Source organism: Jaculus jaculus, chromosome 1 (assembly GCF_020740685.1).
Source record: "Jaculus jaculus isolate mJacJac1 chromosome 1, mJacJac1.mat.Y.cur, whole genome shotgun sequence".
NCBI classification, from domain to species: Eukaryota; Metazoa; Chordata; class Mammalia; order Rodentia; family Dipodidae; genus Jaculus; species Jaculus jaculus.
In genome coordinates this window covers 258,119,397-258,146,923 of record NC_059102.1, presented here as the reverse complement: position 1 = coordinate 258,146,923, position 27,527 = coordinate 258,119,397, and the positions used below count along the sequence as shown (strand labels likewise).

The following is a 27,527-nucleotide window of genomic DNA, read 5'->3' as shown; positions in this document are numbered from 1 at the left end:
CTCCCCTCCCACTGTGCTCCCTGTGTTTCCTCATCTGCGGAGGGATGTGACAACACTCCTCCCTTGAGGAGTGGCAGCACAGGAATTAAACAGCATGCATCAAGGATGCACTAATGTATGCTGCATACCCGCACAGCCAGTGTGCGGCAGGAAGCCAGCCTCTCCTGCAGCCACTGGCCACACCTCTGCAGTCAAGAGGAAAGATGGCCTGAAGGGGTCACTGGGCTTTGGCTTTACCCTCTCCTGGCAGCTTCCTTCCCCACCATGCCAGACTGGCCACACCCTGCCCACCAGTGCCAGCCCAAGTCAGGCCCACTGTGCTCCGCACCTCAAGATGTTCCTGGCTTGACCAGGAGCCCAGCTCTGCACGGCGGGACCCAGGGCCCAGCTCCACGGAGCGCACCCTCTCGGCAAACTTGAGTGAGTAGAGTGTCTCACTGGTGTTCTTCTCCACGGGGGACACCTAGAGGACACAGCGCTCAGGCCCCACCCCAGGCAAGCTAGTCAGCAGAGGTGGCAGGAAGGCCAGAGGCACAGGGAGGGTCTTGTGAGGCACTCAAGGTGGCTAGGTCTATGGTGAGGCTGAGGGAAGAGTCACACTACCTGGGGGGGGGGGGGTGTTGCTGGTCCCAGAGCCAGGCTTCTCACCTGCACCACCATGAGTGTCTTGCTGTCACCACTGAGTGAGTCCTGTAGCAGGTAGGTGAGCTTTGAGTTGCGGAAGGGCACGTGGCCCTGGCGCGAGCGCAGGGCAGCAATGACATCCCCCAAGGCAGACAGTGATCTGTTGATGTGCTGTGCTTCCCGCAGGCGACTGCCCTCCGCCCCAGACTTGCCCACGCGCTCTGAACCAGCAAGATCCACCAAGTTCAGCTTGCCTGTAGGAAGGAATGGGAAAGGATCAGGGATGCTCAAGCGGTCCCATTGGGTCCTGGCTGCCCAGTGCACCCCTCACCTGTGGTGCGGAGGCCCGTGCTGCAGTCTACGCCACGAACCGTCACAATGAGCAGGGCGTGGGAGCGGGAGCTGTGTTCATTCAGGTTGGTGAACTCCGTTGTGCGGTTGGTGTGGCCAAACTCAAACACCTGAGGGCAGGGACACAGGTTTAGAATGGGGCTCCTCTGCGAAGGGTAATGTTACTGTATTCGCTTTATTTCTTCACTTCTTCTAGGGTTGTTGAGGGTCTTATGTAGCCAGGCTGGTCTTGAACTCACAATCTTCCCACTTTTGACTTCTTGTGGACTGGGATTACAAATGTACACCTATGCCTGCCTCACCCTCTGCATTTTTTCCAAATCTTATTTGCAGGTGTGTGTGTAAGTAAGTTGGGAACATCAGGGTCTCTTGTTGCTGTAAGCAAATACATACCTGGCTTTATGTGGGTGGCTGGGGAATTAAACCCAGGCCAGCAGGCTTTGCAAGGAAGCACCTTTAACTGCTGAGCCTTCTCCCCAACACATGCATTTCTTTTGGTTAAGGACACTGAGGCTAGAGGTGCCTGGGGACTTGCTCATTGAACACCACTTGAGCCCCGTTCTGGCCTCCACAACAGTTCTGCTTGAGCCAGAGTCTTCCTCACCTTGTTGATGTCGTCCACGCTCTGCACCTGGAACTCAGTCAGTCCTGGCACATACAGCTGTCCACTGCCGTCTGGGCACAGCCGGATCTCCAACTTCTCCTGAGGCTCTTTCCCCAGCAGGTCCCTAGGGAGATAGGATGGAGACACCACCCCTTCCTTCCACTAACAGCCTTTCTGGCCCTGTACCCGACCCCTGGGTCATACCATCTTGGACCACGGAGCTAAGCCTGCCCTTTCCAGTCTCTCCCTACACCCAGAAAAGGGTCTACTCCCCAGATATTCTGAGGAGGGCAACCATGTCTCCACAGTGCACTGAGCTCCCAAAACAGGGCTCCTGGCCATTCGCTCTCCCACAGTGTAGCCCACGGCAGGAAAAGAGGTGGACCCCTGGGTCTGGACCTCCAGCCAGCCTTCTGGCCTAAGTCAGAACACACTCTGGGCAAAGCTTCTGAAGCTGTATCCAGAACACTGACCAGGAAAATGCCTGCCCGTCCCACATGGCTGCAACCCAGACCCACCTGAGGACCTCATTGTAGATCTCGGCTGCGCTGACAGTAATATTGTACTGCCAATCGGACGCCTTCTCCTGTACCTCAGAGAAGAGCAGCTGCAGGGCCCGCTGGTTGATGCCTGGGTTGTCAGGGGTGCCCTGAGGGAAGAAGGAAAGGCCCAGTGACCCTCCCATTGCTCACACAGCACCTGCCACACCATGTCCTCAGATGCCCTCACAGGTGAGCCTTACATACTGAAGCAGCTGGGTGCTGGGCACCTCAGGACACCCTCCCCCAGTACAAACAAGTTTGCCTCTCCAGGCCTCAGCTTCCTATCACCTTGCTAGGGTGCCAGTGACACTGAAGACAGAGCAGTGGAGTGAAGGGCCTGGCACAGGCCTGCCCACTCCTGCTGAGCACCAGAGGCATCTGTGCTTACTGTCACCCAGGAGGAGAAGTGCAAGTGAGTGAGGTCCACCATGCCCTCCCTGTGGGAGGGTCCATGTCAGGGGGGCCAAGGCCAGGCTGTGGGCAAACTGGAGGGCAGGCAGGGATGGAGCCGGCAAGTGTCTGGGGCTGGGTGGGATGGCTGACTTTCTAGAAGAAATCTGGAGTCCCAGCTTGGGCCCTGCCCTCCTCTTAAATTTTTTTTAATTTATTTGAGTGGGGGAGGGAGGGATGGAAGAGGGAAAGAATGGGTACACCATGGCCTCTAACCACTGCAAACAAACTCCAGATGCTTGGGCCACCATGTGCATCTGGCTTATGTGGGTCCTAGGGAATCGAACCTAGGTCCTTAGGCTTCACAGACAAGTGCCTTAACTGCTAAGCCATCTCTCCATCCTCTGCTTTCCTCTTTGAAGGCACCTTTTGCCTTGCCATCTTTGAAGCCTCAAGCATACTGGCTGCCTGACATGTTCCAAAGCCCTGTGGCTCTCTGCTCATGGCGCTCTTCCAGACCATCTAGCTGGTTTCCATCAGCTCCCTTAAGGACCTGCTCCAGTGTGCTCCCCACAGAGAGACTTCCGTTGCACCCTAGATACCACACCCCTCCTGCTACAGCCTCACCCTGGCTTTGCTATTCTTCCTGATGGTTATAAACTGATGGGCATCACTGTCCTAACTACCAGATGGGCTCCTTGAATGACACAGACTGTTAAGTCACAGCAGGATCCCTCAAACCTTAGTGGAGAACGCAGAGGAGAGATGCTTAGGGAGTCCTCACAGCCCAGAGCTTGGTGCCCAGGAGGTACTAAGCCCATTCCCATCCCCTTTATTCTCCACAGCCTGCCTGCTCTGCCCTGCTAGCCAGTCTCCTCAGCCCAAGAACTGGGACCCAAATGAGCAGAGGGGGAGAGAGCTTCCACAGCAAGAGCCCAGAAGATGTCTAATGGCCTGATGAGCAGGGCCCAACAAGCCCTCAGTTGTGCTAGACATTTAGCTGCCTCTTGTGGAGAAGTCCTCAGTGTCCCCTAGGGAACCAGAAAAATACTTACAAACCACCACCCTACCCCTGCCAGAACCAGCTTTCCATTTCTCTCTAGCCAAAGTCCTTCAATGTAGTGTCACATTTCTTGCTCGTGGATGGAGCCTTTTCCTCCCACTCTGGGTGCAGGCCATGGCTGGAGGCTAGCCACACAGAGAAATGAAGACCTATTCTGAGAGAGGGACTCCCCAAACCACACTCATATGGCTAGCCTCTCCCATGCCATGCACGTGGGCTTAGCAGGAGCTCGAGGACTGAGTGAGTGGAGAAGGCCTGCCCTGGCCAAGAGCTCTCTAGCAGTCTGTTGTCCTTCATTCTGTCCCCCCCCCCCCAGTCCTTCAGGCTTGATGCCTTGGGGTCAGCATGGGGAGTGCCAGTCTCTGCTCCTAGGCAAAGTGTGTACTGTGCAAAACCCCAAGACCACTAAGGGGAAGCCCAGTCTGAGCACCCCCTCCACCCCGTGGGCAGGCACCTACCTCCATCGTGTATGTCTTTCCAGCACCTGTCTGGCCATAGGCAAAAATGCAGACATTGAAGCCATCAATGCAGGAGGTGATGAGGGCTTGCACCTCCTGGAACACCTGGGGGTTGTGGTAGAGACAAGGTCTTCTGGGGCTGCTGGTACCATGGGCCTACCTGCTCCAAGTCCAGCCACCTCCCAGCCAAGGGCTCCTTCACTGGAATAGTATGTGATGCTGTGTCACCCAGCTCCCAGCTGAGGGGTCACCTAGTGATGCCAGCATGGAGCACTGGCATGGAGCAGCCCCACTCCCAAGCAGGGATCAACCAAACCAAGGCAGAGGCTTCCATGTGCCTGGCATGGTCTCTGGCCTAAAGTGACCAAGGATGGAGCCATGAGAACAGGAGGGCACAGGCCAGACAAGCCTGGCAAGATGGCCCTTAGCAGAGGAGAGAAGAGTGAAGCTGAGACCCCATGGGGCTCACAGCGTTGAGCCTCAGCACTAAGGGCTGCGAGTGGTAGGGACTTCTAGAAGCTCCATGAGGCTGCAATGGAAGAAGCTCCTGGCTGGGGGAGTAAGCCTCCAGGCCCAAAGGGCTGGTGGGTGGGGCTGTGGGATGGGCAGGGCCCATGGTCCCTGGTTGAGGCAGCTCTGTGTGGCTTTCTTTTCCTGAGGCCTTCTACCCCTTTTCTCGCCTCCAGAGGGAAGGAAAGAGGAACCCAGCTCCTCTGTCCTCCCTCCACTCTTAGCCCTGTCCCCGGTGTGTCTGCATTCCCCCCTGCCACCTTCCTGTCTCCCTGAAGGTGCTCGGCCCCTGGGGCCACACTTACATCCTGCTGTGAGGCCCATGGGGAGAAGACCTTGTCCAGCTCAAAGGACACAGGCTTGCCCTTGTGCAGCAGGTGGATGATAGAGTCGTCATCAGGATCAAAGGACACAGCATTGGTTGCCTCTGGTCCTTCCCCATCCTCTTTAGTGACTGGCCGGACACGGGCAATCACCCGGATATTTCCTGGATTGGTTGAGGATAGAAATACAGTGTGTGTCAACACTAGATGCCATCCCAGGCAGTTCCTAGTTACTTGCGCTATAGTATAAATTCACTCAGGACATTTTCTTCCTGAGCAGACCACTTCAGGTTTGGAGCTTAACCTGGAGGATAAGGTCAAACATGCCAAAATGGACATTCTTTCTTATAGTGCAGGTTACTCATCTATTCAAAGAGGAACTTGGACACTATGACTATCATTCTAAAAGGATAAAAATAATGCTTGGCAGGGCTTGGGCACCGGGTGGGCAAATAGGACCAGGCAGCAGATGAGTGACTGGCGATATATCTAGTGGGTGTAGACAGGTATAGTCGGTGGCAGGACCTGATCATGCCACTCTCTTGCTCTCAGTCCTTTGGTGGGAGACCCCAGTGCCTCCAGCCAGAAGGGCTGCCTTCTCCTCTTCTCCACCCTCCACTCTAGTTCGAGTTCCAAGTTTCACCTCCTTAAGGGTTCTCAGGGCTCCTTCCTGCCCTTGTGATGGGGCAGAACTGGGGTTCTCTGGACGAATGATAATATTGTCCCTTCTCTTAGATAATGTGAGCATGGTGAGAGTGGGGCCAGCATCTGTGTGGACACAGATCTGGAATGGAAGCACTAGGTCTCCCTAGAGCTCAAGGCAGATAACGGTGAAGTCTCAGCCTGGTCAGGCTCCCAACTGGCATGCCCAGTGCCACACCACCATACCCCTCAGCCATCCAAGGCCAGGAGGAACCCGTCATTGGCAAGGAGCTACTGATCCACTTTCAAATCCAAAGTGGAGCCATTTACTAGCTGTGTGACTCTGGGCGCGTGTCGTGGTGCACAGCGAGGATGGGGACGGCTCTTGGGTGACTGCTGCGCAGCGAGGGCCCCGCCAGCAGCCCTCACCCACCCTTCAGCCGCACCAGCTCATTGTGGCACTTCTTGCGCAGCTGCAGCTCCCGGCGGTACTTGCGCAGCAGCTCCTGGTTGTTGCTGTTCACCTCCTCGATGGCCTGGCCAATCTGGGGGGGCATATGTCACTGTCGGGGGCTGGCTCCGTCGACCTCCCTTCAAGAGCCGCCCAGCCTCATGGCGCTGCCTCCACTTAGGGCTGAGTAACCCTCATGCACTGTCACAGCAACTGCTCCCGATAACCCACCTTGCGAGGCACAGCCAGCATGCCATTCTCATTTTACAGCGGAAGAAACTGAACCCCCAAAAGGCTGAAAGTAAGCAAACGGCTGGGTCTTGAGCACTGGGCTACAGTGAGTCAGCTGCCTTCAAACCCAGTCCTACCCGCCAGGGAATGCAGAGCAACTGGCTCTTGTCTGTGTGCCTGGATTTTCTCATCTGTAAAATGGGAAGCTAGATGTGGTCATGCAGGAGTATAGACCTGGTCTTGGGAGATGGGGTGCAAAAACAGCAGCTCCATGACCAGATCCTAGCATGCAGGAGGCTGAGCTAGGAGGATCACAGTGAGCTCAAGGCCAGCCTAGAGCTACAGAGTGAGTTTCAGGTCAGGTCAGCCCAGACTAGAGTAAAAGCCTGCCTTAGGGAAGGGGAGAAGAAAAAAAATAGCAAAAAACCAACTTCAAACTACTGGAGATTTCCTGTCCCAGGGAAGTCCGCAATTAAATGATAAGAGAGAAACACCTATAGCCCTCCTCAGGATGCCTCATGCACACAACATACGTGCATCGGCACACACATGCATACACCACACATAGCACGCCACACCACACATACTCTACCCCAAGCACCCTCTAATTGCACTGGCATCATCTCACTCCTGAATCTATAGATGGTTTTAAGTACAGACCTCCATTCTACATTTCAGAAAGAAAAAATAAAGCAGTATGGAAAAGCCTGTGTTCAGTTGTCCCTCTTCATGGGGTGAACGAGGCTCAGAATACCCTGGAGAAAATCTGGGGGAGACAGGTGTGTATGGGGGGTGAGGCTCAGCCTTTCCACAGCTCTCTACTGGGTTTCACTCTTCACCACATCTTTGCATTGTTGGCATGATTCTTTAAAGAAGAACTATTTTCTATTTCCAAAATATATTAGTCTTTGCAGAGCTGTCATACAAATCTGAGGAGCCAGCAGTTATAAAAGGCTCAGCACGTAGGAGGCACTTAAAGACACTGGCTATCCTCACAGTGTGCAAGGGTGGCTCTGCAAAATGAGAGGAGGGCCTGGGAATGCAGAGTGGCGGAGTGCTTGACTAGCATGCGTCAGGTCCTACGCTTTATCCCCAGCACAGCAGGGAAAAAACAAACAAACAAAAAACACCTAAACACAGCGAGCCAGACATGATGCTGCACACATGTATGTCTAGCATTCGGGAGGCTGAGGTAGGAGAATACCAAGACCCTGTCTCCTCCCCACCCTTTAAACATACCAGATACAAGATACTACAGCATGAGTGAATGAGAAACATGCTTGGTGTGCGTGCATGTGTGTGTGCATGTGCGTGTGCTTTGTGTGTTTGTGTGGAGTGAGGCAGGACGCTCTCCCGCGAGCTCTGAGCTTTGGCAGGGGACTCAGTGGGTGATGTCCGTGTCTGCAGATGTCCCCCAGCCCTGCCCCACGGGCCTCGCTCACCTCGGCCTTGACACTCCTGAGGGCCTCCTGCAGCAGCAAGGGGAAGCCGCGCACCTGCCGCTTCAGCCCGTTGTAGTCATTGGTGAGGGTCCGAAGTGCAGGCTGCAGTGTCAGCAGGTTGGTCCTGACGCCTGAGGAGCAAGAATGTGAGGCAGACAGGCGGTGAGGCTGGTGGGAGGGTGGGCTGGGACTGGCAGGGCCTGCCATGGGCTCACCTGCCAGGTTCTCATGCACCGCCTTCATCTCCACCTGGGCTCGAGCAAAGGCCTCCTCAATGGCCCGGTTCTTGTCCTCCTCCAAGGACTGCATCTCCTCCAGCATCTGCCCATGTGCCCGCTCTAGCTCTGCTTCGTACATGGCAATCTGGTGGCCAGGCCAGGAGAGGGCTCAGGGGCAGCGGCAGGAAAGAAGCCCTGACGCAACCCCTAAATGCATGAGACACGCTGCCTCGCGTGGAAAGGCCTCCTCTGGCCACCACTTCCCTGCGCTAGCCCCAGTCCCAGACATATAACCCAGTTGCACAGCCAATGTTCTAGGAGACCTGAGAGCAGCAACTGTGCTTCCTGAGCATGCCTGTGGGCTTCCTGATCCCATTCCTGCATCCCCACTGTGAAGGGCTTCCATGACCAGATCATGTGATAGGCAGGAGGCAGAGCGTGGCCACATGGCCAGTAAGAAGACGAAAACTGACCCCTAGGTCAGTGAGGTCCCCACTATAAGCCATAAGGTCTGTGTACCTGAGCCCGGAGCTGTGTGGTCAGCTGGTGGGAGCTCTGCAGCTGCTGCTCCATCTCTTTCAGCACCTGCCGCTGCATGGCCACCTGCTCCTGCAGGTGCTGGTTCCGGGCCTGGCACTCACTGAGGGCCTGCTTGGTCTTGGGAGACTCCACCTCCACTGTCTTGATGACGTACTGCAAGGAGAGGCAAGGACAGCCCAGGACACCCTAAGATGAAGCTGGCCTGTTGACTGACAAGGACAAGGTGCCAGCCCTGTCCTGGGTCCACTGCTCACAGGTACATGGCTGGTACCTCACCTTCACTGGTGGGGACTGAGCCCTCAGACTGGCGATAGTCTCATGGCTGTCACGCAGGCGCCGGCTGAGCCGCTCCTCCTCCTGCGCCTTTTCAGCCAGACAGTCCTTGAGGCGCAACTCCACCTCTGCTAGCCGGTCTGTCTTCTGCTGCACCTCCAGGTTCAGCTCCGACAGCATGCCTTTGTTCTCTGCCACCTCCAGCTGCAGCTGGGACAGCTTGTCGCGGAGCTGGGTGCTCTCCTGCAGGCAGATGAGGGGTACAGAGACAGTCACCCTGAGCAGCCGAGCATCCAGGTCCGGGGAGAGGGTCACCCTGCCACTTCCACCCTGCAGTTAGCTCACCTGGCTGTGCTCACAGCCTGGACAGGGCGCCGCAGGCTGGGCCCGTAGTTCCTGCAGCTCAGCCTCGCAGCTCCGCAGCTCCTGTCTCAGGCGCTCATTCTCCACCATTAGCCGGTCCCGGTGCTTCTCCAAGTCGGTGCCTCCCTGAGGAGAGCCAGGGCCCAGGGGAGGCATGAGCAAGACAGAGGGGAGAGGTGAGGCACAGAGGTCAGAGGAAAGGAGAAAGGGGTAAGAGAGGACAGGCAGGCAAGGGAAGAGGGCAGAAGCTCAGGAAGAAAGAAGTCAAGAGAGAGGCAGAAGAGGAAGCCAGCAAGGGTAAGACAGGAGCGTTTCCCACAGCCCCCGCCCCACTAGATCTATTTGCTGAGTGTGAAAGTAACACAAAGTCACATTTATGCACAGAGTTCACACTCCTATTTTATGTCAGCAAATGAGACCCAGCCCCCTGCCCTACTGGTGGGCAGTGACAAATATTTGAGACAGAATAGCATCTGCTCAGGTGAGGTAGAGGGACTCAAAAGAGCGCTGTGCCCCTGGGCACCCACCCCTCCTCAGAGTGGCATGGGGCCTCACCAGCTCAGACCGCAGTCGGCTCACTTCCTGGGCCTGGCTAATGAGCTTCTCCTTCAGATTCTCCACCTGTGTGCACAAAGCCGGGTGCAGTGAGCCCAGAGCCTGAGTGATGGGCAACGTGGAGCCTCTGACCCTAGGGCCTTTGGTCTCCCCATTCAAGCATCAGGCTGGGTCTGGGACTCTGGCTAACAGCAGGTTAGCCTATTCCTAATATCCTCTTCCAGCAGGACAGAGCCAACCCTGGCTCTGCAGGGAGGTCTAGAGAGAGGTGTTCTTTGTGCCCTGGGTTTGCCTACCTATCTGTAAAAATTGTTTATATTCTCTTGCTTAAAAGGAGCTCTGAAGTTGCAACAGTTTCAGGTCCTGTGACCCCTGGTCTATCCTTGCCCAATTCCCAAATTCTTCATTTTGAGCAGCTCCTGGCAAGTCAGCCTGAGGAACTGTGTCTCCTGCAGCCAAGGTACATGCAAGGCCTACATCCACCCCTGCTCCCAGCCTACCAGGTGGAAGAGCCAAGAGAGAAGGGGGTGAGCACCCAGCAGCAAACATGGTGCCCAGTAAAGGGAGGGGACTATGGCAGTGCCACCACCACCACACAGACCCTCCCACAGTGACCCTGGAACTACTCTCCAGCTAGCCACCCTCTCTATGCTCCCAGATTCTGACCCCACACGAGCCTCCCAGGAGCCTCTCCTTGAGGAATAAGCCTGACACACAAGACCTGGCAGCACTGTTCCCTAGAACACGTTGGGCTTCTCTTGTAGAACATTCTGTGATGACCATTTCACCTTGGAAAAGGCTCAGGGAGTCAGATGGACTCTGAGGCTCCTGTAAGTTGGCTTCAAATTCTAAGTGTGGTGACCACATCTGACTACAGGTGCCAGCCAGCTAAGGCAGGTGAGGGGCCATGTCGGACTGGATGTCTAAAACCCAGAAAAGAAGGCCGCGATGATGTGCTGCCCATGGCCCATAGCCTAGTGGAGACACACTCTCAGTGTCACCAAACTTATCTTTCAAGAGAAGTCAGGTGTTTAGATTTAGGAGGATGTAAAATCTCCCCATGGTTCATGGCTGGGACATCATTAGACAAGTCTGTGGGCATGACATGGCCTCAAAGATCACTGTTCCCTAGGGCTGAAGAAGATGTCTGGCTGGACAATGCTGTGTCTCTGAGTAGTTCAGGAGGAAGTAAGCCATGGCCACTTCTCTGGCCAGGACCACCACCCTGTTTGTGGCTGAGAGCCTGGTGTGGGGGTGCTGGGCTTTTGGCCTCAAGGGGGAATGAAGCGGCCTTCCATTCGTTAGCCATAATGCTGGGGTCAGCCCGAGCACCTAGCACTAGGTAGACATGAACCACAGTCAGCCACTGTGAAAACAATACAGTTGCTCAGCCAAATTCCAAGTGTGAAGCTTGAGGTCTGAAGGACCACCTCTCAGCTATCTTCCTACCCCATAACCTGCAGCCCTCAAACAGCCCACAGATGACTTGGTGTGTGCCCACTCTGACTACAGAGGCTTTCACAGCCCTTCTCCATTTCTGTGTCCCTCCCCTTTATGCCCTGAAGCCTTCCCCACCACAGCTCATCAACATCTTAAGTCAAAGACAAAAATCTGGAAGGAAAAAATGAGTGGAGGGTCTCCAGGCTATAGAATTACCGCTGACAGATGCCACACCCTTTCCAGCCCCATTTCCGTCTCTGAGACTATTTCTCTTGCCCTTTCCTCACCCTGAGAGGTTCTACTTTACACTTAATGAAAAGTCAGCTCCCCCTGTCTACCCCGCGCCCCCACCTCACTAACCCAGGGCTACAGTTCTGACCTTGGCTATTCCCAGGGATGGCTGCTGTGAGGCCTCAGCTGGCTGCAGGCAAAGTGGGGCTCAGGATGTTTGCTGCAGGTTTGACCCCTGCCCCTGCCCAGCTCCAGGCCCCTTCTTACATCACAATGGAATCAGCCAGGGGCACACAGGAGGTAGCTGCTATGGGGGGGGGGGAGGGGGGGAGAAGGAGAGGCTGTAAAAGAGCCCCTGGTCAGAGATGGAAGACACTAATATACCTTTGAACTCAACTCAAGTAGCAGAGCAGGGAGTCCCAGCAGAGAGGTCAAGGGACCCCACAGGACACTTTGGCAAAGGTGGCCACGTCCCTATCAGGCACAACCCACTAAACTACTCCATGGTCAGGGACTGGTTGAAGTTAGACCCTCCAGCCAGGAGAGGGATCTTGCCAACACCTGGAGGCTCTACTTTGGGAGGGCTTGAGGGCCAAGAGGCAATGGGTCCACAACAATGGAGTGCCCAGAGAACTGGCTGAGTTGGATCTGGGCGGGCGAGCAGAGAGAGGGAGCATGTTTAGAGAGGACTGCCTCCCCTCCCTACAAACACCCTGCAGGCCTGGGCCTCCCTCCCTCACCACAGCTGAACCAGCCACTGCCTAGGAGCCTAGGAAGGGAGGGCCACCAGATAGCAAGGGGCCTGCACACAGCAGACATGCACTAAATGCTATCCAACAGCAGAGGGCAGTGTGCACACTTGTGTGGCAAAGAGCAGGACACAAGAAAGAGCTCTCTTTCCACCAAGTCACAGAAATGTCCCAGAACAGCGCAAGGTCCACCAGAGTTGAGGGTGCCAGCCTAGCCTTGGGTAATGCTCATCAGCTAGGAAAAAAAAAAAAAAAACAGAAGCATAGGAGGCATAGGGAATGGGCCTGTCTGCCTGCTGACCTGACACAAACCCCCATTTACTGTGGGGGAAGTGGGTGCCTGCTCTGGTGTGTGTTTTCTCAGCTGTCTGCTCCCAACCTGCTGATTACTGTACCTCCCATCATGCCCAGGCAGTGTGGTCGGCAGCTGTTTTCTGGTGAACATACTCTGTGGAGTGTTGCTAAACTAAAAGCCTTGAGACTTTCCTGGGAGCCAAGGCAGTGCCCCTTCCACAGCTGCCCACCCCATCCTGCCTGAGCACACTTCCCCATCAAGACGACGACTCTGGCCTGGCCTAGCTGACCCTGTCCACATGCTCATTTGCACTAAGTATTTCCATCTGTGTCCTTCTGCTGCAAAGGGGCAGGAATAGCGAGTGAGAGCACAGGTTCTTAGGCCAGCCTGCCCAGGCCAGCCAAACCTCAGATCACCAGTGGCAACTGGCTTGTCTGCTAATTTTGCTGTGTCTGTCAGCTTCTTCAACTGAACCACAAGGTCCCCTCATTAAAGTCTGAAGAACAAATGAGGAAATCCATATGTACTGCTTCCACCAGGGGCTAGCACAGAATAGGTTCTATCTCAGGCTGAGTAGCCCTTATCGGAAATGCTTGTGTGGTGGTTTGATTCAGGTGTCCCCCATAAACCTACATGTTCTGACTGCTAGGTCCCCAGCTGATGGAGATTTGGGAATTAAAGCCTCCTGGAGGCAGTGTATTGTTGGGGGAAGGCTTATGAGTGTTATAACCAGCTTCCCCTTGCCAGTGTTTGGCACACTCTCCTGTTCCTGTTGTCCACCCGATGTTGGCGAGGAGGTGATGTCCACCCTATGCTCATGCCATCACTTTTCCCTGCCATCATGGAGCTTCCCCCTTGAGTCTGTAAGCCAAAAAAAAACCTTTTTTTCCAACAAGCTGCTCTTGGTTGGGTGATTTCTGCCAGCAATGGATACCTGACTGCAACAGTAAAGTTGGTACCAAGAATGGGGTCACTGATGCTTGAAACCTGACTGTGGTTTTGGCCTTTGGAACTGAAAGGAATGTGGAAGGATTTGAAACTTTGGCCTAAGGGATGCCTTGCAGTGCTGTAAGTACAGCTTGATGGACTATTTTGGTCAGAGTTGAAAGACCTGAATACAGTTAGAACTATGGATTGTGAGGTGTGTGAAAGAACTTTGCTAGACTGGGCTTGAGAAGCTTGTTGTTACGCCTATGTTTTGAGAACTGTGCAGGGTTGCATTGTATAGAAATGTACTGGTGTGAGCAGAGGGATATGGCACAAAAAAATCCTGAAATCTTTGGGCCAAAACTGCTGCCCATTCAGCTGCAATTGTATGAGAGATTACAACCATTGAGATTGGGCCAGCTGACCTGCACTGGGGCAACAGGAAGAATATAGTTTTTTGAAGGGCTCTGAATGCTGAAGGAGTGTCCTGTTCTTCAGAGTCTGCTTTATTTCTGCCTGGATTAACAAACTGGCACCTACCCCACCTGGTATTATGGAGGGTAAGAAATGCAGGGAAGAGAGGGCCATTGAATTTGCAATACTATCTTGTGTTTTGGAAATGGTTATGGGCAGTGTGTAGCAGGTTTGCTAGTTTGCCTGCATGGAGACCCAATGAAGCTATGAGGATGGACCGTGGGTTGCAGTGGAGACCCAGTAGAGATGCTGGGACCACGAGATGGCTGCTAAGGAGCTGTTGGCCCCAATGAAGTTTTCCAGGACTGTGAGTAGCCTAGCTGGAGGGGTGGAATTGGAATGCCAGAGACTTGTTGCTGGTTAGAATTATTGGACTTGGAGATTTGTCACTTGCTAGAGTTGTTGGACTTGGAGCTACAGAATTTGATGTTTGCTCTGTTTAAATCTTGTATTGGTTGAATATTTCTTTTCTATACCCAATGCCATCTTCTGCAGTGTGAATGTTTATTCTGTGCCATTTTGAGGTTTTGGGCTTATTTTTGGTATTATGACTCAGTTAAAAGTCTTTGGATTATGGAGATGTTTGAACATCACGAGTGATAAAAACTATGAGGATTTTTAAAGTTGATGAATGCATTGCATTTTACATCATGTATGCTTATCAGTTTATAGGGACCAGGGGTGGAATGTGAGGGTTTGACTCAGGTGTCCCCCATAAACTTAGGTGTTCTGAACTAGGTTCCCAGCTGATGGAGATTTGGGAATTAATGCCTCCTGAAGGCAGAGTATTGTTGGGGGTGGGCTTATGAGTATTATAGCCAGTGTCACCTTGCCAGTGTTTGACACACTCTCCTGTTGCTGTTTGTCCACCTGATGTTGGCAAGAAGGTGATGTCTACCCTCTGCTCATGCCATCATTTCCCCTGCCATTGTGGAGCGTCCCCTCAAGTCTATAAGCTAAAATAAACTTTTTTTTTTTTTTTCCCACAAGCTGCTCTTGGTTGGGTGATTTCTGCCAGCAATGCAAACCTGACTGCAACCTCTTGGGACCAGAAGTTTACTGTATTTCAGATTTTGGGATATTTACTTATACACACACACACCACAGAGGAGGGAAAAGAGAGACATACTGAGGATAGGACACAACTCTAAACACACAAGTCATAGGTATAACATGCACTCCTTATTATACTAAAGGTAATTCCTAAAATATTTTAAAACACTTTTATGCGTGAAATAAACTTTGTGCATACTTCATGATCAGGCTTGTGGAATCATGTTGACAGTCCAGACTGTGACTTTGGATTCTAGATCTTCAGGATCGGGGATGCTTCCCTGGACTAGAATGTGTGGTCTGTAGTGATCCTCAAAGCAGCACTCCCAGGGTCTGCAGGAAAGTGCATGTGGATGAATGGGGAGTGCAAGAGGATCCTGCAGATCAGGGTGGGAAGTAAGGTCAGTATACAACATAAAGTGGGATGGGGGAGGGGTACACTGACAAATACTCATTCCACTAAGATCAGGACTGCCACTCGGCTCCACATAGTTACTGCCACATAGGAATGTTAGCCCAGAGGAGCTACATCAAAGTTAGAAACAAAAATGAAGGCCAGGACTCAGTGGTAGTATGCTTGCCTAACATGCATAAGGCCCTGAGTTCAAACCCTAGCCCTAAAAGAAAAAGGATAGGTTTCCATTTTCATGTAAGCTTAACTAAGATTTAAAACTGGAACCTAACTTGATCTAAAAATTGGGCAACTAGAACAATTAAATTTAGTAAAGTTTCAGGATACAAAAATTACAACAAAGGGCTAAAGAGATGGCTTAATAGTTAAAGGTACTTGCTTATAATGCCTGCCCGACAAGACTGAATTCCCCAGTATCTATGTAAAGCCAGACATAAAAAAGTAGGGAATGCATCTGGAGTTCATTTGCAGGGGCAAGAGGCTCTGGGACACCCATAATTTCTCTTCCTCTCTCTGCCTCTGTCTTTGTCTTTGTCTTTCTCTCTCTCTCTAAGTAAATAAATAAAAATAATTTTTAGCTGGGCATGGTGGTGCACACCATTAATCCCAGCACTCAAGAGGCAGAGGTAGAAGGATCACTGTGAGTTCAAGGTCAGCCTGAACTAGAGCAAGACCCTACCTAAAAAAATAAAAAATAAAAAAAATAATAAACTATCTTTACTTACTTACATCAAATATCACAAAAAAATCACTGGTATTTCCTTAACAATGAACAAGTTAAAATGAAAAATAAGGAAATAATTCAACTTAAAATAGCATTAAAACTCGCAAACCTATCAACCGGAGTTTTCCAGTGCCCATGGAAAGCTGTATGCAGAGTGGAACATGCAGCTATAATTGCAATGAGCCTACAGCAATGGGAAGTGGAGTAGAAAATACCAAAACTCAGGGAGGTCCCTGATGCCCCAAAACATTACAGGCCATTGTGGAGGCTCATGGTTTCCTACCAGGAATAGACGGTAAGACCCCATTGCTGAAGACTCTACATATTTGGGCTGCAAGGTAACTGAGAAATCCTGTTGGAGCTGAGCTGAAAACCTCCTCTGTGTAAACCAGCTGACAGGAAGCTGGAAAAGCTCTGCTGCACATGATTCCATGAGAGAAAGAGAGAGATCACCAGTGGAGATAAACAATAGTGGACACTACAAGCCTTAAATTTGGCCAGCCAGGCCCAAGGAGCCAATGGGTGCAACAGTGGTATGTCTGTTATGGGAGAAAACAACCACTCTCTAATTAGACTGGAGGTCCTCTTCACGGGAAGGAATACACCCCAGATACTGAAAACCTATGACAGGGAAAGTCATGAACCCTAGGGGTGTAATGTCTGCTGGTATCTGGCTAAATGTATATACTATGCTCACCTAACTTCCCAGTAAGCACTTCTCTTAATGTTCATACCCATGTATTAATGCTACTCTCACTTTTGGTTAGAGAAGCATCTCTTTTCAGATGGTAGTGACCTTGGGATGACTCAGAAGGTACCATAGTGCTAAGAAGTGACAGAGGAGTGCTCAGCACTGAAACATCTCTATAACATCTTCCAAGGCTCAGGGTCTATTGCGGAAGAGGTGTACGAAAGAATGTAAGAGCCAAAGGAAGGGTAGGACTCCTTACAGTGCAATCTTCCAGCCTGGATATCCATGACTTTACGGTGCCTGCCATTACCTACACAAGACCATCATAATGGGAGGAAAAGATGATGACATCAAAATGAAATACCAGTTGAGGGGAGGGGATATATGGACAGTGGGGTTGCAAAGGGAAAGTGGGGAAAGGAGGAAATTTCCATAGTTTATTGTCTATTATTATGGAAGCTGACAATAAAAATAAATAAATTTTTAAAAACATTAAAAAAAAAAGAAAATACCAAAATTCTCTGGCCAGCTAGTCTGGTCTTCCCAGAAGAAAAACAAGAGACCCTATGTCGGGCTGGAGATATGGCTTAGCGGTTAAGAGCTTGCCTGTGAAGCCTAAGGACCCCGGTTCGAGGCTCGGTTCTCCAGGTCCCACGTTAGCCAGATGCACAAGGGGGCGCACGCGTCTGGAGTTCGTTTGCAGAGGCTGGAAGCCCTGGCACGCCCGTTCTCTCTCTCCCTCTATCTGTCTTTCTCTCTGTGTCTGTCGCTCTCAAATAAATAAATTAATTAATTTAAAAAAAAAAAAAAAGAGACCCTATGTCAAACAATGTGGAAGGAGAGGACCAACACCCTAAGGTTGTACCCTCTGACCTCCACATGACTGACATGGCACGTGTATACCCATACATCATACGCACACAACATTTTTTATAAAGAGAATAAAATACGAATAAATATAACCAAGAAGGGTTAGAGAGATGGCTTAACAATTATGCATACTTCTTGCACAAGCATGAAGTCCTGAGGGACCCTGAGACCGTCCAAGTTCAAATCTCCATAATCCATGTTAAACAGCTGGGTGTGGCCACTTGCGTCTATAACTGTAGTGGGTAGGGGAGCAGTGACTTGGGATCTGCCAGAGTTCGAGACAGAGAGCAGCACACTCAGGGAACAGCAAGAGGCTCTCGCTCAAATAAGAGTGGGCACAAGAGTAGCTGGAGAGATGGCTAAGTAATGTAAGGCACTTATTTGCAAAGACAGATAGCCCAGGTTCAATTTCCAAGTCCCCATATAAAAGCCAGACACTCAAGGTGACACATATGTCTAGAGTTTGTCTGCAGCAACAAGAGGGCCTGGTATACCCATTCTCATTCTCTCTCTCAAATAAATAAATAATTTAAAAAAAAAAGAATAGGCAGCTGGGCATGGTAGCACATGCCTTTAAACCCAGTACTCGGGAGGCAGAGGTAGAAAGACTGCCATGAATTCAAGGCCATCCTGAGACTACATAGTGAATTTGAGGTCAGCGTGAGCTAGAGTAAGACCCTACCTCAAAACAAACAAACAAAATAGGCAGAAGATTAATTAAGTAGGACATCCAGTGTTTTGCTACAGCCACCACAGGCAAGCACATGGTGTGCTGCACAGGCACATACATGTGAATGTACCACACCCCACCCCAACCCTGCACAAGGAAATGAAAAAACGTTAGGGCCGAGTGTGGTAGGTTTATCTCAGTATTTGGGAGGTCGAGGTAGGAGGATTGTTGTGGGTTTGAAGCCAGCCTGGGACTATAGAGTGAATTCCAGGCCAACCTGGGCTACAGTGACACCCTATCTCGAAACAAACAAATAAAAAATTAACCAAGAAAATGAATACTATACTGAAAACCACAAAAGTTGATAAAAGAGATTCAAGACCATGTCAGAAAAGATGCCTTTTGTTCATGAACTTAATAAGGTCTCAGTAACACTCAGGGCTATCTATAGAGTCAATATAATTGTTATAAAAATCCCAGCATCATGTTCAGAAAAAATTAAAAATCCACCCTAAACTTCATATGCAAACTCAAGGGATACCCAGGCGACCAAACAATCTTCAGCAAGAACAGTGTAGGTGTAAATCTGTTTCTGGACTTCAAAACAAACCAATCAGAGCAGTGTGGCACTGGCATAAAATTGACATAAAGACAGTTGAAGGTTCTAGGCAGCCCAGAAATAAACCCTCATGCATATATTCAAATGATTTTTAAAAAATATTTTATTTATTTCAGAAAGAGAGAAAGGAAGATAGAGAGTGAGAATGGGTATGTCAGGGCCGCTAGCCACTGCAAACTCCAGATGCATGTACCACATTGTGCATCTAACTTTACATGGGTACTAGGGAATTGAACCTGCAGCCTTTAGTTTTGCTGGCAAGCACCTTAACCACTAAGCCATCTCTCCAGCCCAGGCACTGTAGAAGTTCTTTATATATTCTGGATATTAACTCCCTTATCAGATGAATTATGTTGCATGATTCCATGGGTTGCTTTCTCACCCTGTTTGAGTGTCCTTTGTTGTACAAAAGTTAATGTTTTATGGGGGGGGGGCAGAGTAACGAGGATCATCATAAGTTCCAGGCCAGCCTGGTCCACATAGTAAGTTCTAAGCCAGCTACTACATAGTGAAACCCTGTCTCAAAAATAAAGTCCCCCCCCAACCAAACAGAATATACCCCAGAGTTAATTTTATAATACACACACACACACACACACACACACACACACACACACACATATTTTTTTGAGATAAGATCTCACTGTAGCCCAGGCTGACCTGGAATTCACTATGTAGTCTCAGGGTGGCCTCAAACTCATGGTGATCCTCCTACCTCTGCCTCCCACTGCTAGAATTAAAGGCATGCACCACCAGGCCCAGCAAACATTTCTGATGCAGCATGTGAGGATAAAACTAATGACCTTCAGATTATGAGACTGAGTCACTACCTACTATGCCAATGAGGTTCCTTCTGTTTGTGTCCTTGAGGCCATATCTAAGAAATCAGTAAGGCATTTGCCTGTGAAATCTAAGGACCTAGGTTTGACTCCCCAGGATTCATAGAAGCCAGATGCACAAGGTGGTGCATATGTATGGAGTTCATTTGCAGTACCTAAAAGCCCTGGTTCACCCATTTCTTTCTCTCTCTCTCTCTCTTCCTCTCTGTGCCTCTTCTTTTCTCTCTCTCAAATAAATAAAATATGTTTTTAAAAAAAGAACTTCTACAATTTCTTAACAGCAAAAAGCAAAACTACCTGGACTGAAAAAGGAACTTGGATTAATTTCTCCAGATATGCACAGCTGGCCAAAATTTACATGATAACCCATTCAACATCACTGAAGTTATTAGGGAAATACAAATCAAAACCACAATGATACCATCACACACCCAGTGAAATGACTATTATCTAAATAAAAATAGCAAGTGTTTGGCTGGAGAGATGGCTTAGCAGTTACCAAGCACAAGAACCAAGGCTTAATTCCCTAGTACCCACATAAAGCCGGTTTCACAAAGTGGTGCATGTATCCTGAGTTTGTTTGCAGTAGCTAGAGGCCCTGGAACACCCATTCTCTCTATCTCTATCTCCTTCCCTCTCTTACTAGATAGATAGATAGATAGATAGATAGATAGATAGATAGATAGATAGATAGATAGATAGATAGATATTTTAAAAGCAAGTGTTGGTAGGCATACAGAGAACCCAGACCTTATGCACCGCTGGTGGGCATATGAAATGGGGCAGCTACTGTGGAAAACAGTGTACTGTAATTCCTCAAAGATTTTAAAATTAGGAGTAGGGGAGATGGTTCAGTGGCTAAAAGGCACTTTTGCAAAGCCCATCAGCCCAGGTTCAATTCTCTAGTAACCACATAAAGCCAGATGCACAAAGTGGCACATGTGCCTGGAGTCTGAGTGCAGCAACAAGAAGCATTAGCACCCTCATACACATGCGTGCTCTCTCTCTCTCTTTCTCTCTCCCCCCCTCTCCTTGCAAATATGTAAATACTTTCCAAAAAATGAAAAATTGACAGCTGAGCATGGTGCCAGGGCATGATGGCCCACACCTGCAATCCCAGCACTTGGGAGCTGAGACAAGAGGATCCCAAGTTTGAGACCAGTGTAGACTAAACAGCAAGACCACAAATAAATAGACGGGGAGTAGTTCAGTGACAGAGCACTTGCCTATCATGTGCAAGGCTCTGGGTTTGAGTTTGTAGGGTTTTTTTTTGGGGGGGGGGAGGTTGGATTTTTTGCTTGTCTTTCAAGGTAGGGTCTCACTCTCTAGCCTAGGCTGACCTAGAATTTGCTATGTAGTCTCAGGGTGGCCTTGAACTCATAGCAATCCTCCTACCTCTGCCTCCCGAGTGCTGCAATTAAAGGTGTGCGCCACCACACCCAACAAGGCTCTGGGTTTGACCCCCAGCACTTAAAATAATAATAGGGCTTGAGAGATGGCTCAGCAGTTTAGGCACTTGCCTGCAAAGTTTAATGGCAGTGGTTCAATTCTCCAGTACCCACTAAAGTCAGGTGCACAGAAGTGGCACATGTATCTTGAATTCATTTGCAGTGGCTAGAGAACCTCGTGTGCCCATTCTGTCTTTCCTCTCTAACTCCGCTTTCAAATAAATAATTAAAAATTTAAAAATAATAAAATTGGCAGAGTGTGGTGGTGCATGCCTTTAATCCCAGCACTTGGGAGGCAGAGGTAGGAGGGTCGCCATGAGTTTGAGGCCACCCTGAGACTACAGAGTGAATTCCAGGTCAGCCTGGGCTAGAGTTAGGCCCTACCTCAAAAAAATAAACAAAAAATAATAATAGTAAAACAAATAATGGGGCTGGAGAGATGTCTTAATGGTTAAGGCACTTGCCTGTGAAGCCTAAGGACCCAAGTTCGACTCCCCACAACCCACATAAGCCAGATGCACAAGATGGCGCATGCACACAGGTGGTGCACACATCTGGAGTTCCACTGCAGTAGACAGAGGTCCTGGTGATCAATTCTCTCTCTAATGAAAAAAAAAAATAGAAGCCGGGTGTGGTGGCACGGCACATGCCTTTAATCCCAGCACTCAGGAGGCAGAGGTAGGAGGATTGCCGTGAGTTCAAGGCCACCCTGAGACTACATAGTTAATTCCAGGTCAGCCTGGACCACAGTGAGACTCTGCCTCGAAAAAACAAGACAAAAAAATAGAATAACAAATAAATAATGAAAATTCTGACAAATGCTCCAATATAGATAAACCATAAAGGCAGTATGTTAAGGGAAATAAGGCAATCACAAAAGGACAAATGTTATGTGATCCCACTTCAATGAGGGACTTAATACCACAAGATTCATAGACGCATAAGGTACAAGGAAGATAGCTCTACAACAAAGAGAATGCTCTTTTTAATGAAATTAGTTTTCAATTTTTTCCCTCTATTTTATTTATTTATTCATTCATTCATTTGAGAAAGAACGAGAGAGAGAGAGAGACAATGAGCATGTCAGGGCATAAAGCCACTGCAAATGAACTCCAGACATATGTGCCACCTTGTGCATCTGGCTTATGTGGGTCCTGGGGAACAGAACCTGGGTCCTTTGGCTTTGCAGGCAGGCATCTTAACTAGTAAGCCATCTCTCCAGCCCAAGAATGCTCTTTTTAAAAAAAGATGGCTCAGTGGTCGAAAGCATTTGTTTGCAAATAATGATGACCCAGATTCAATTCCCCAGTACCCATGTAAAACCAGATGCACAAAGTGGTGCATCTGTCTGGCATTGGTTTACAGAAGCAGAGGCCCTGGTATGCTCATTCTCTCTCCCTCCCATCCTCTCTCTCCTAAGTAAATAAATAAAAGTACTCTTTAAATTCTTTATTCAGAGCCAGGTATAGTGGTACACGACTTCAATCCCAGCCCTCAGGAGGCAGAGGTAGGAGGATCGCTGTGAGTTCGAGGCCACCCTGAGACTACACAGTGAATTCCAGGTCAGCCTGGGCTAGAGTGAGACCCTACCTTGAAAAAGCAAAAAATAAAATTCATTCATTTGCACGTGTGTGCGTGCATTTGTGTACACACCAGGGCCTCTTGCCACTGCAAGCCAACATGATACTTGTGACCCTGTCGGTGCCCTGCTTATGGCAGGTGTGGCTCTGGAATTGAGTGTGGGCTGCTTGATTCATCTTCCTAGCCCCCAAGAATGTTCTTGGCAACACTAAACTTTACATTTAAAAATGGTTAAGTGGTGAATAATATGTTACATGTATTCTATTGCAACTTTAAAAAACAGTTTTAGAAAAAGTAGGCCAACCTAGACAATGTGAGGGCATGCTCTAGTTTTCTGGTGGCAGGGAGGGTAGGGAGTCAGTGTCAGCATGCTGACAAGCACTCAGGAACCTGCAGCCACCATTCCATGGACAACTGCAATAAGAAAACAGCAGGAGGTCATCTGCCCATGATGGCCTGGGGCCGTGGTTGTCAACAAGGGGGAGGGCTACTGGGAGTCACCAGGCTCCCTGCTTCATAGGCCATCCAGCAGTGGTGCAAGCCCCATGCCATACCTCCACGGGACACTTAGTGACAGGAGCCTGAAGAGGCTCTCAGAGCTCCCACCAGCCCAGGCTCCATCAGTGACAACGGCAGCCTTCTCACCCTGATAGCTATGCCAGAGGCAGGGGCTTGGTGAGGTCACAGCCTTGAACCTCCAGTCCTATCGGTGGCACTGTGATTGCTGTGTAGGAAGAAAAACCAAAGTTCCAGGAGGAAAGCCTTGGCCAAGCGAGTTCCCTGAGGTCACCTGACTATGAAGTGGTAGGTCTCTGGCTGAAATGAAGTCAGGCTGCCGCTTGCAGAGCCCCACCCCTGACCACGGGATATCTCGCCTTTCCAAGGATGAGGTACCATGAAAGCCAGGCAGGGTGTACAGATGGGGGCTTGCCCAAGAACGATGACATCCAAACCTCAGGGAAGTCCAAGACAGTGTCACACCACATGTAGAGCTGGCATGGTGGCACACAGTGAGACAGAAGGCTTATCAGGAGTTTGAGGCCAGCCTGGGATATATAGGACAGCCTGGCCTGCTGACTGAGACTATCTCAAAACACACACACACACACCAAAAAAAAAAAGGGGGGGGGGATGGAGAGGTGGCTTAGTGATTAAGGCACTTGCCAGCAAAGCCTAATGACCTGGGTTTGATTTGCTAGTACCCATGTAAGCCAGATGCACAAAGTGGTGCATGTGTCTGGAGGTTGTATTCAGTGGCTAGAGGCCCTGGCATGCCCAGTTTCTCTCTCTTTCTCTCATAAATAAATAAAATATTTGAAAAACAAAACATCAGTGAGACTCGGGGAGACCAGAGCAGATAGGAGTGGGAACCCATAAGGTGCTGTACTTTATAGTTGGTACCCACTTTCCTGTCCACCTTCACAAATGATCCCCCAATAACAAAGCCACCAAGCTTTGAAATTGAGAAATGAGGTTCAAGGAAGAGGTGACTCCATACAGCTACATAACCAGAATGGATGCTCCCAGGGTTTGAAACCCAAGCCACCTGGTGGTATGGCAGCAAAATGTCACTCCCTGAGGGTAGCCATCCAAGTTCTGTTATGACAACATTTTACAGATGAGGAAAAGGAGACGCATAGTGATAGCAAACCAAGGCCACACAACTAGTGAGTCTGGGAAAGTCAGGTCCACATCTCCACAGGATTAAACCCTGCAGGGATCAGCTCATAGACCCACAGCTTCAGATGCCATACCTTGCAAAAGTCGTGGAAAAGAGCTGGCAGTTAGGAACCTGGGCAAAGGGCAGAAATGAGGACTCGTGAGGCTCCACCCCTTCCTAAGAAGCTACTGGTGGTCAATGGTTGCTGGGGGGGGGGGGCATGACACATTTTCTTCAGTGGTGCAGCCACTGGTAAGTTGCTCATGCTCTGGCAAATAACCCTCACCCATGCTCACGCGGGCAACACAAACCCAAGAGAAAAAGGCATGAAAGTAGAAGGAGACTAGTAGGGAAGAAGGGATTCAGCAGGACTGGGAAGGGCCAAGAGAGAGTAATGAGGGGATATAATCAAAATATATTCATGTAGCTGGGTGCGGTGGCGCACGCCTCTAATCCCAGCACTTGGGAGGCAGAGGTAGGAGGATCGCTGTGAGTTTGAGGCTATCCGCAGACTACATAGTGAATTCCAGGTCAGCCTGAGCTACAGTGAGACCCTATCTCAAAATATGTGTGTGTGTGTGTGTGTGTGTGTCACACACACACACACACACACACACACACACATGTTGCCTGCAAAGCCAAAAGACCTCGGTTTGATTCCCCAGGACTCACGTAAGCCAGATGCACTAGGTGGCACATGTGTCTGGAGCTCATTTGCAATGGCTGAAAGTCCTGGCGAGCCCATTCTCTCTCTCTCTCCCTCTCTCTCTCTCTCTCTCTCTCTCTCTCTCTCTCTCTGCCTGCCTCTTTCACTCTCTCAAATAATAAATAAATTCTTTTTAAAAAATTATTAAAGACTGGGGCGGCACAGAGGTTGAAGGTCCTTGCTTACAAGCCTGCCAGCCCAAGTTCAATTCTCTAGCATCCATTTTAAGCCAGGGCAGTGTCTTAAGCTTGACTCCTCCTGTGGCCACTGTTCCTTTGCACTGGCTATTCCCTTGGTTCACATGCACTTCCCTCTGTTCTCTGCACTGTCCCAGAAAACTGTCACTGGCCTTCACTGTGGGCCAAAGCCCTCAGACAAGTCCTTCTTGAAGAGTCCTTGTCCCTCTGCCTGTTTTACGTCTGCAACAAGCATCCAAGCTCCCTCCAACCAGAGCCTCTACAGGACGGGGCTGAGTTATGTGACTGGGAATCCTGAGCCCAGTTCAGTGGCGGGTTCTCAAGCCTCATAAAAACATGAAGAAGCAGACCCATACACATCAGCTAGGACTACAGAGCTGGCCCTGGGGAGCTCTAAGCCAGTGGGACAGACAGGATCAAAAACAGCAAAGCAGGGCTGGAGAGATGACTTAGTGATTAAGCGCTAGCCTGTGAAGCCTAAGGAGCCCAGTTTGAGGCTCCATTCCCCAGGACCCACATAAGCCAGATGCACAAGGTGGCACATGCATCTGGAGTTCGTTTACAGTGGCTGGAGGCCCTTGTGCACCCATTTTCTCTTATTAGCCTCTTTCTCTCTCTGTTTCTCTCAAATAAATAAATAAAAATAAATAAAAATTTTTAAAAAGACAGCAAAGCATTAGAGTAAGGGCATATCGAGGAGACACAGGGTACCAAGATGCCCCCAAGGAGGCCCACCCAACTCAGCAAGGTAGTGGGCCCCAACTTCGGCTCTTCCAGCCAATGTAATAACGTGTAATGGTTTGCCTGAGCTGGGGTCAAGCCACAGCACAACTGATGTTTCTGAGCATAGTCCAGTGTATACATCTAGAATGTCTGCTTGCGCATGAGACAGAGAAAGAACATGCAATGTGAGCAGAGATCCCCAGGCCCAAAGGTCCAGGAGCCAGGCCAGGACTGCAGCACAAAGAGGCACAATCTGGCAAATGGTGTTGGGGATGTTGGGAAAGTGGCCAGCCAGGGAGACAGATGCTAAACACTGGCAAGGAGAGTTGAGCCCCATGAGAGGACTGGGCCCCCATGTAAAGGAAAGAGTGAGGTGCTCCTGCAGAGGAGAGCCAGCAGTCAGCATCACAGTTTAGGCAGCTCCTGGGCCCAAGGCACCCTAACGTCCTCCTGGTCAGCCAACAGAGGGGACAATGTTCCCAGCCTAAACCTCAGACCCTTTGCCTTCTTGGTCTGAGAGACCCTTGCACATACACTCATGGCAGCCTCTGTTCTCATTCCCTGACTACTGGGGGATGGACCTACAGGGTGCATTTTGTCCTGTTAGTCTGCCCATCTCAAGGAACCATGGGAGATGAGGTGGACTAACTGTAGGCCTCAGGGTGGAAGCATCCCTGGGCTTCCTGATCCACTCCCAGCTATGACACTTCTGCGGAGGTGGGGGGAGGAGAGAGACAGGGCCTGGTCTAGGTAACTGAGCAAATGAGGTAGGAGGATGACTGGATGGAGGCCCCCAGCCTCTGATTCTTCTCACCTCAGTCTTAAGTGTCTTCCCAAACCAGGAAAGGTACCCCCACCTGTCTCCTGGTGGAGTCCAGGTGCCCCAGCAATGCCCTCCAGTCTGATCCCTGTCTCCCAAAATACCTGGTTCTGCAGCTGGGTGGATGTGACTTGCTGGTCACTGTCGTGGAGGGCTAGCCTCTCTCGCAGGACTACCAGTTCCTCCTGAAGCTGGGCTTTCTCGTCCTGAAGCTGGGACATGGCCTCCACCATCCTATGTACCACAGGGGCCGCACCTGGTGACCCCGACAGGCTTGAGCACCTCCCGATGCCAAAGAGGCGCCCACCTACAAGCAAAGTAGTGGCTGATCAGCAGGGCAGCAGAAGTCCCACTTTAGGAGGAAGGGGCCCATCATGGCAAGGACCACCATGGAGATGGAAGGGGATGCAAGTAGGTGGGGTGAGGCAAGGGCTAGAGGCCCCAGCAACATGGAAGGGGGCGTCCAGGTCTGCCTCAGGGAGAGTCACTTTAGCAGGCAGCTTCTGGGGGAGGGACACTGCCTTGACCAATCTCCTTGAAGCATAAGTGTGTGTGTGTGTGTGTGTGTGTGTGTGTGTGTGTTTAGGGTCTTAAGGGCTAATATCTCTCAGTGGCCAACCTGCAAGCAAGTGCCACTAAAAATAAAGGAGTCTCATTGGGAAATGACTGCTTTGAACTAGCTTAGGCCCTCTCAAGAGCATAGAAGAGGAACAGAGCTTCCCAGCTCCTCCAGAGCAGTCACCTGTGTACCAAGAAGGAGTGAGGGGAGAGCATGCAAGTGTGACCGGCCTGCCTGTGGGGCAGGAAAGGCCAGGCCA

At 50.4% G+C, this 27,527-nt stretch overlaps 1 protein-coding gene across 6 annotated transcripts in view; it reads right to left on the bottom strand.

Annotated features, from left to right (window-relative positions):
* Positions 1 to 27,527, bottom strand: part of Kifc3 (kinesin family member C3) — a 114,195-nt gene that overhangs the window by 1,775 nt on the left and 84,893 nt on the right. For 5 of the 6 annotated variants that reach the window (XM_045154564.1, XM_045154554.1, XM_045154547.1 and 2 more), the window contains 15 exons: positions 26,814 to 27,016; positions 9,581 to 9,646; positions 9,008 to 9,151; positions 8,666 to 8,905; positions 8,369 to 8,542; positions 7,847 to 7,994; positions 7,632 to 7,762; positions 5,941 to 6,052; positions 4,848 to 5,029; positions 4,033 to 4,137; positions 2,098 to 2,228; positions 1,580 to 1,703; positions 956 to 1,085; positions 649 to 878; positions 329 to 463 (listed from right to left, as the gene is read on the bottom strand). In XM_045154564.1, the coding sequence (XP_045010499.1) occupies positions 329 to 463; positions 649 to 878; positions 956 to 1,085; positions 1,580 to 1,703; positions 2,098 to 2,228; positions 4,033 to 4,137; positions 4,848 to 5,029; positions 5,941 to 6,052; positions 7,632 to 7,762; positions 7,847 to 7,994; positions 8,369 to 8,542; positions 8,666 to 8,905; positions 9,008 to 9,151; positions 9,581 to 9,646; positions 26,814 to 27,016 (2,255 nt within the window). The remainder of the gene's footprint in view (positions 1 to 328; positions 464 to 648; positions 879 to 955; positions 1,086 to 1,579; positions 1,704 to 2,097; positions 2,229 to 4,032; positions 4,138 to 4,847; positions 5,030 to 5,940; positions 6,053 to 7,631; positions 7,763 to 7,846; positions 7,995 to 8,368; positions 8,543 to 8,665; positions 8,906 to 9,007; positions 9,152 to 9,580; positions 9,647 to 26,813; positions 27,017 to 27,527) is intronic. The other variant, XM_004663509.2, reaches the window with a different exon arrangement.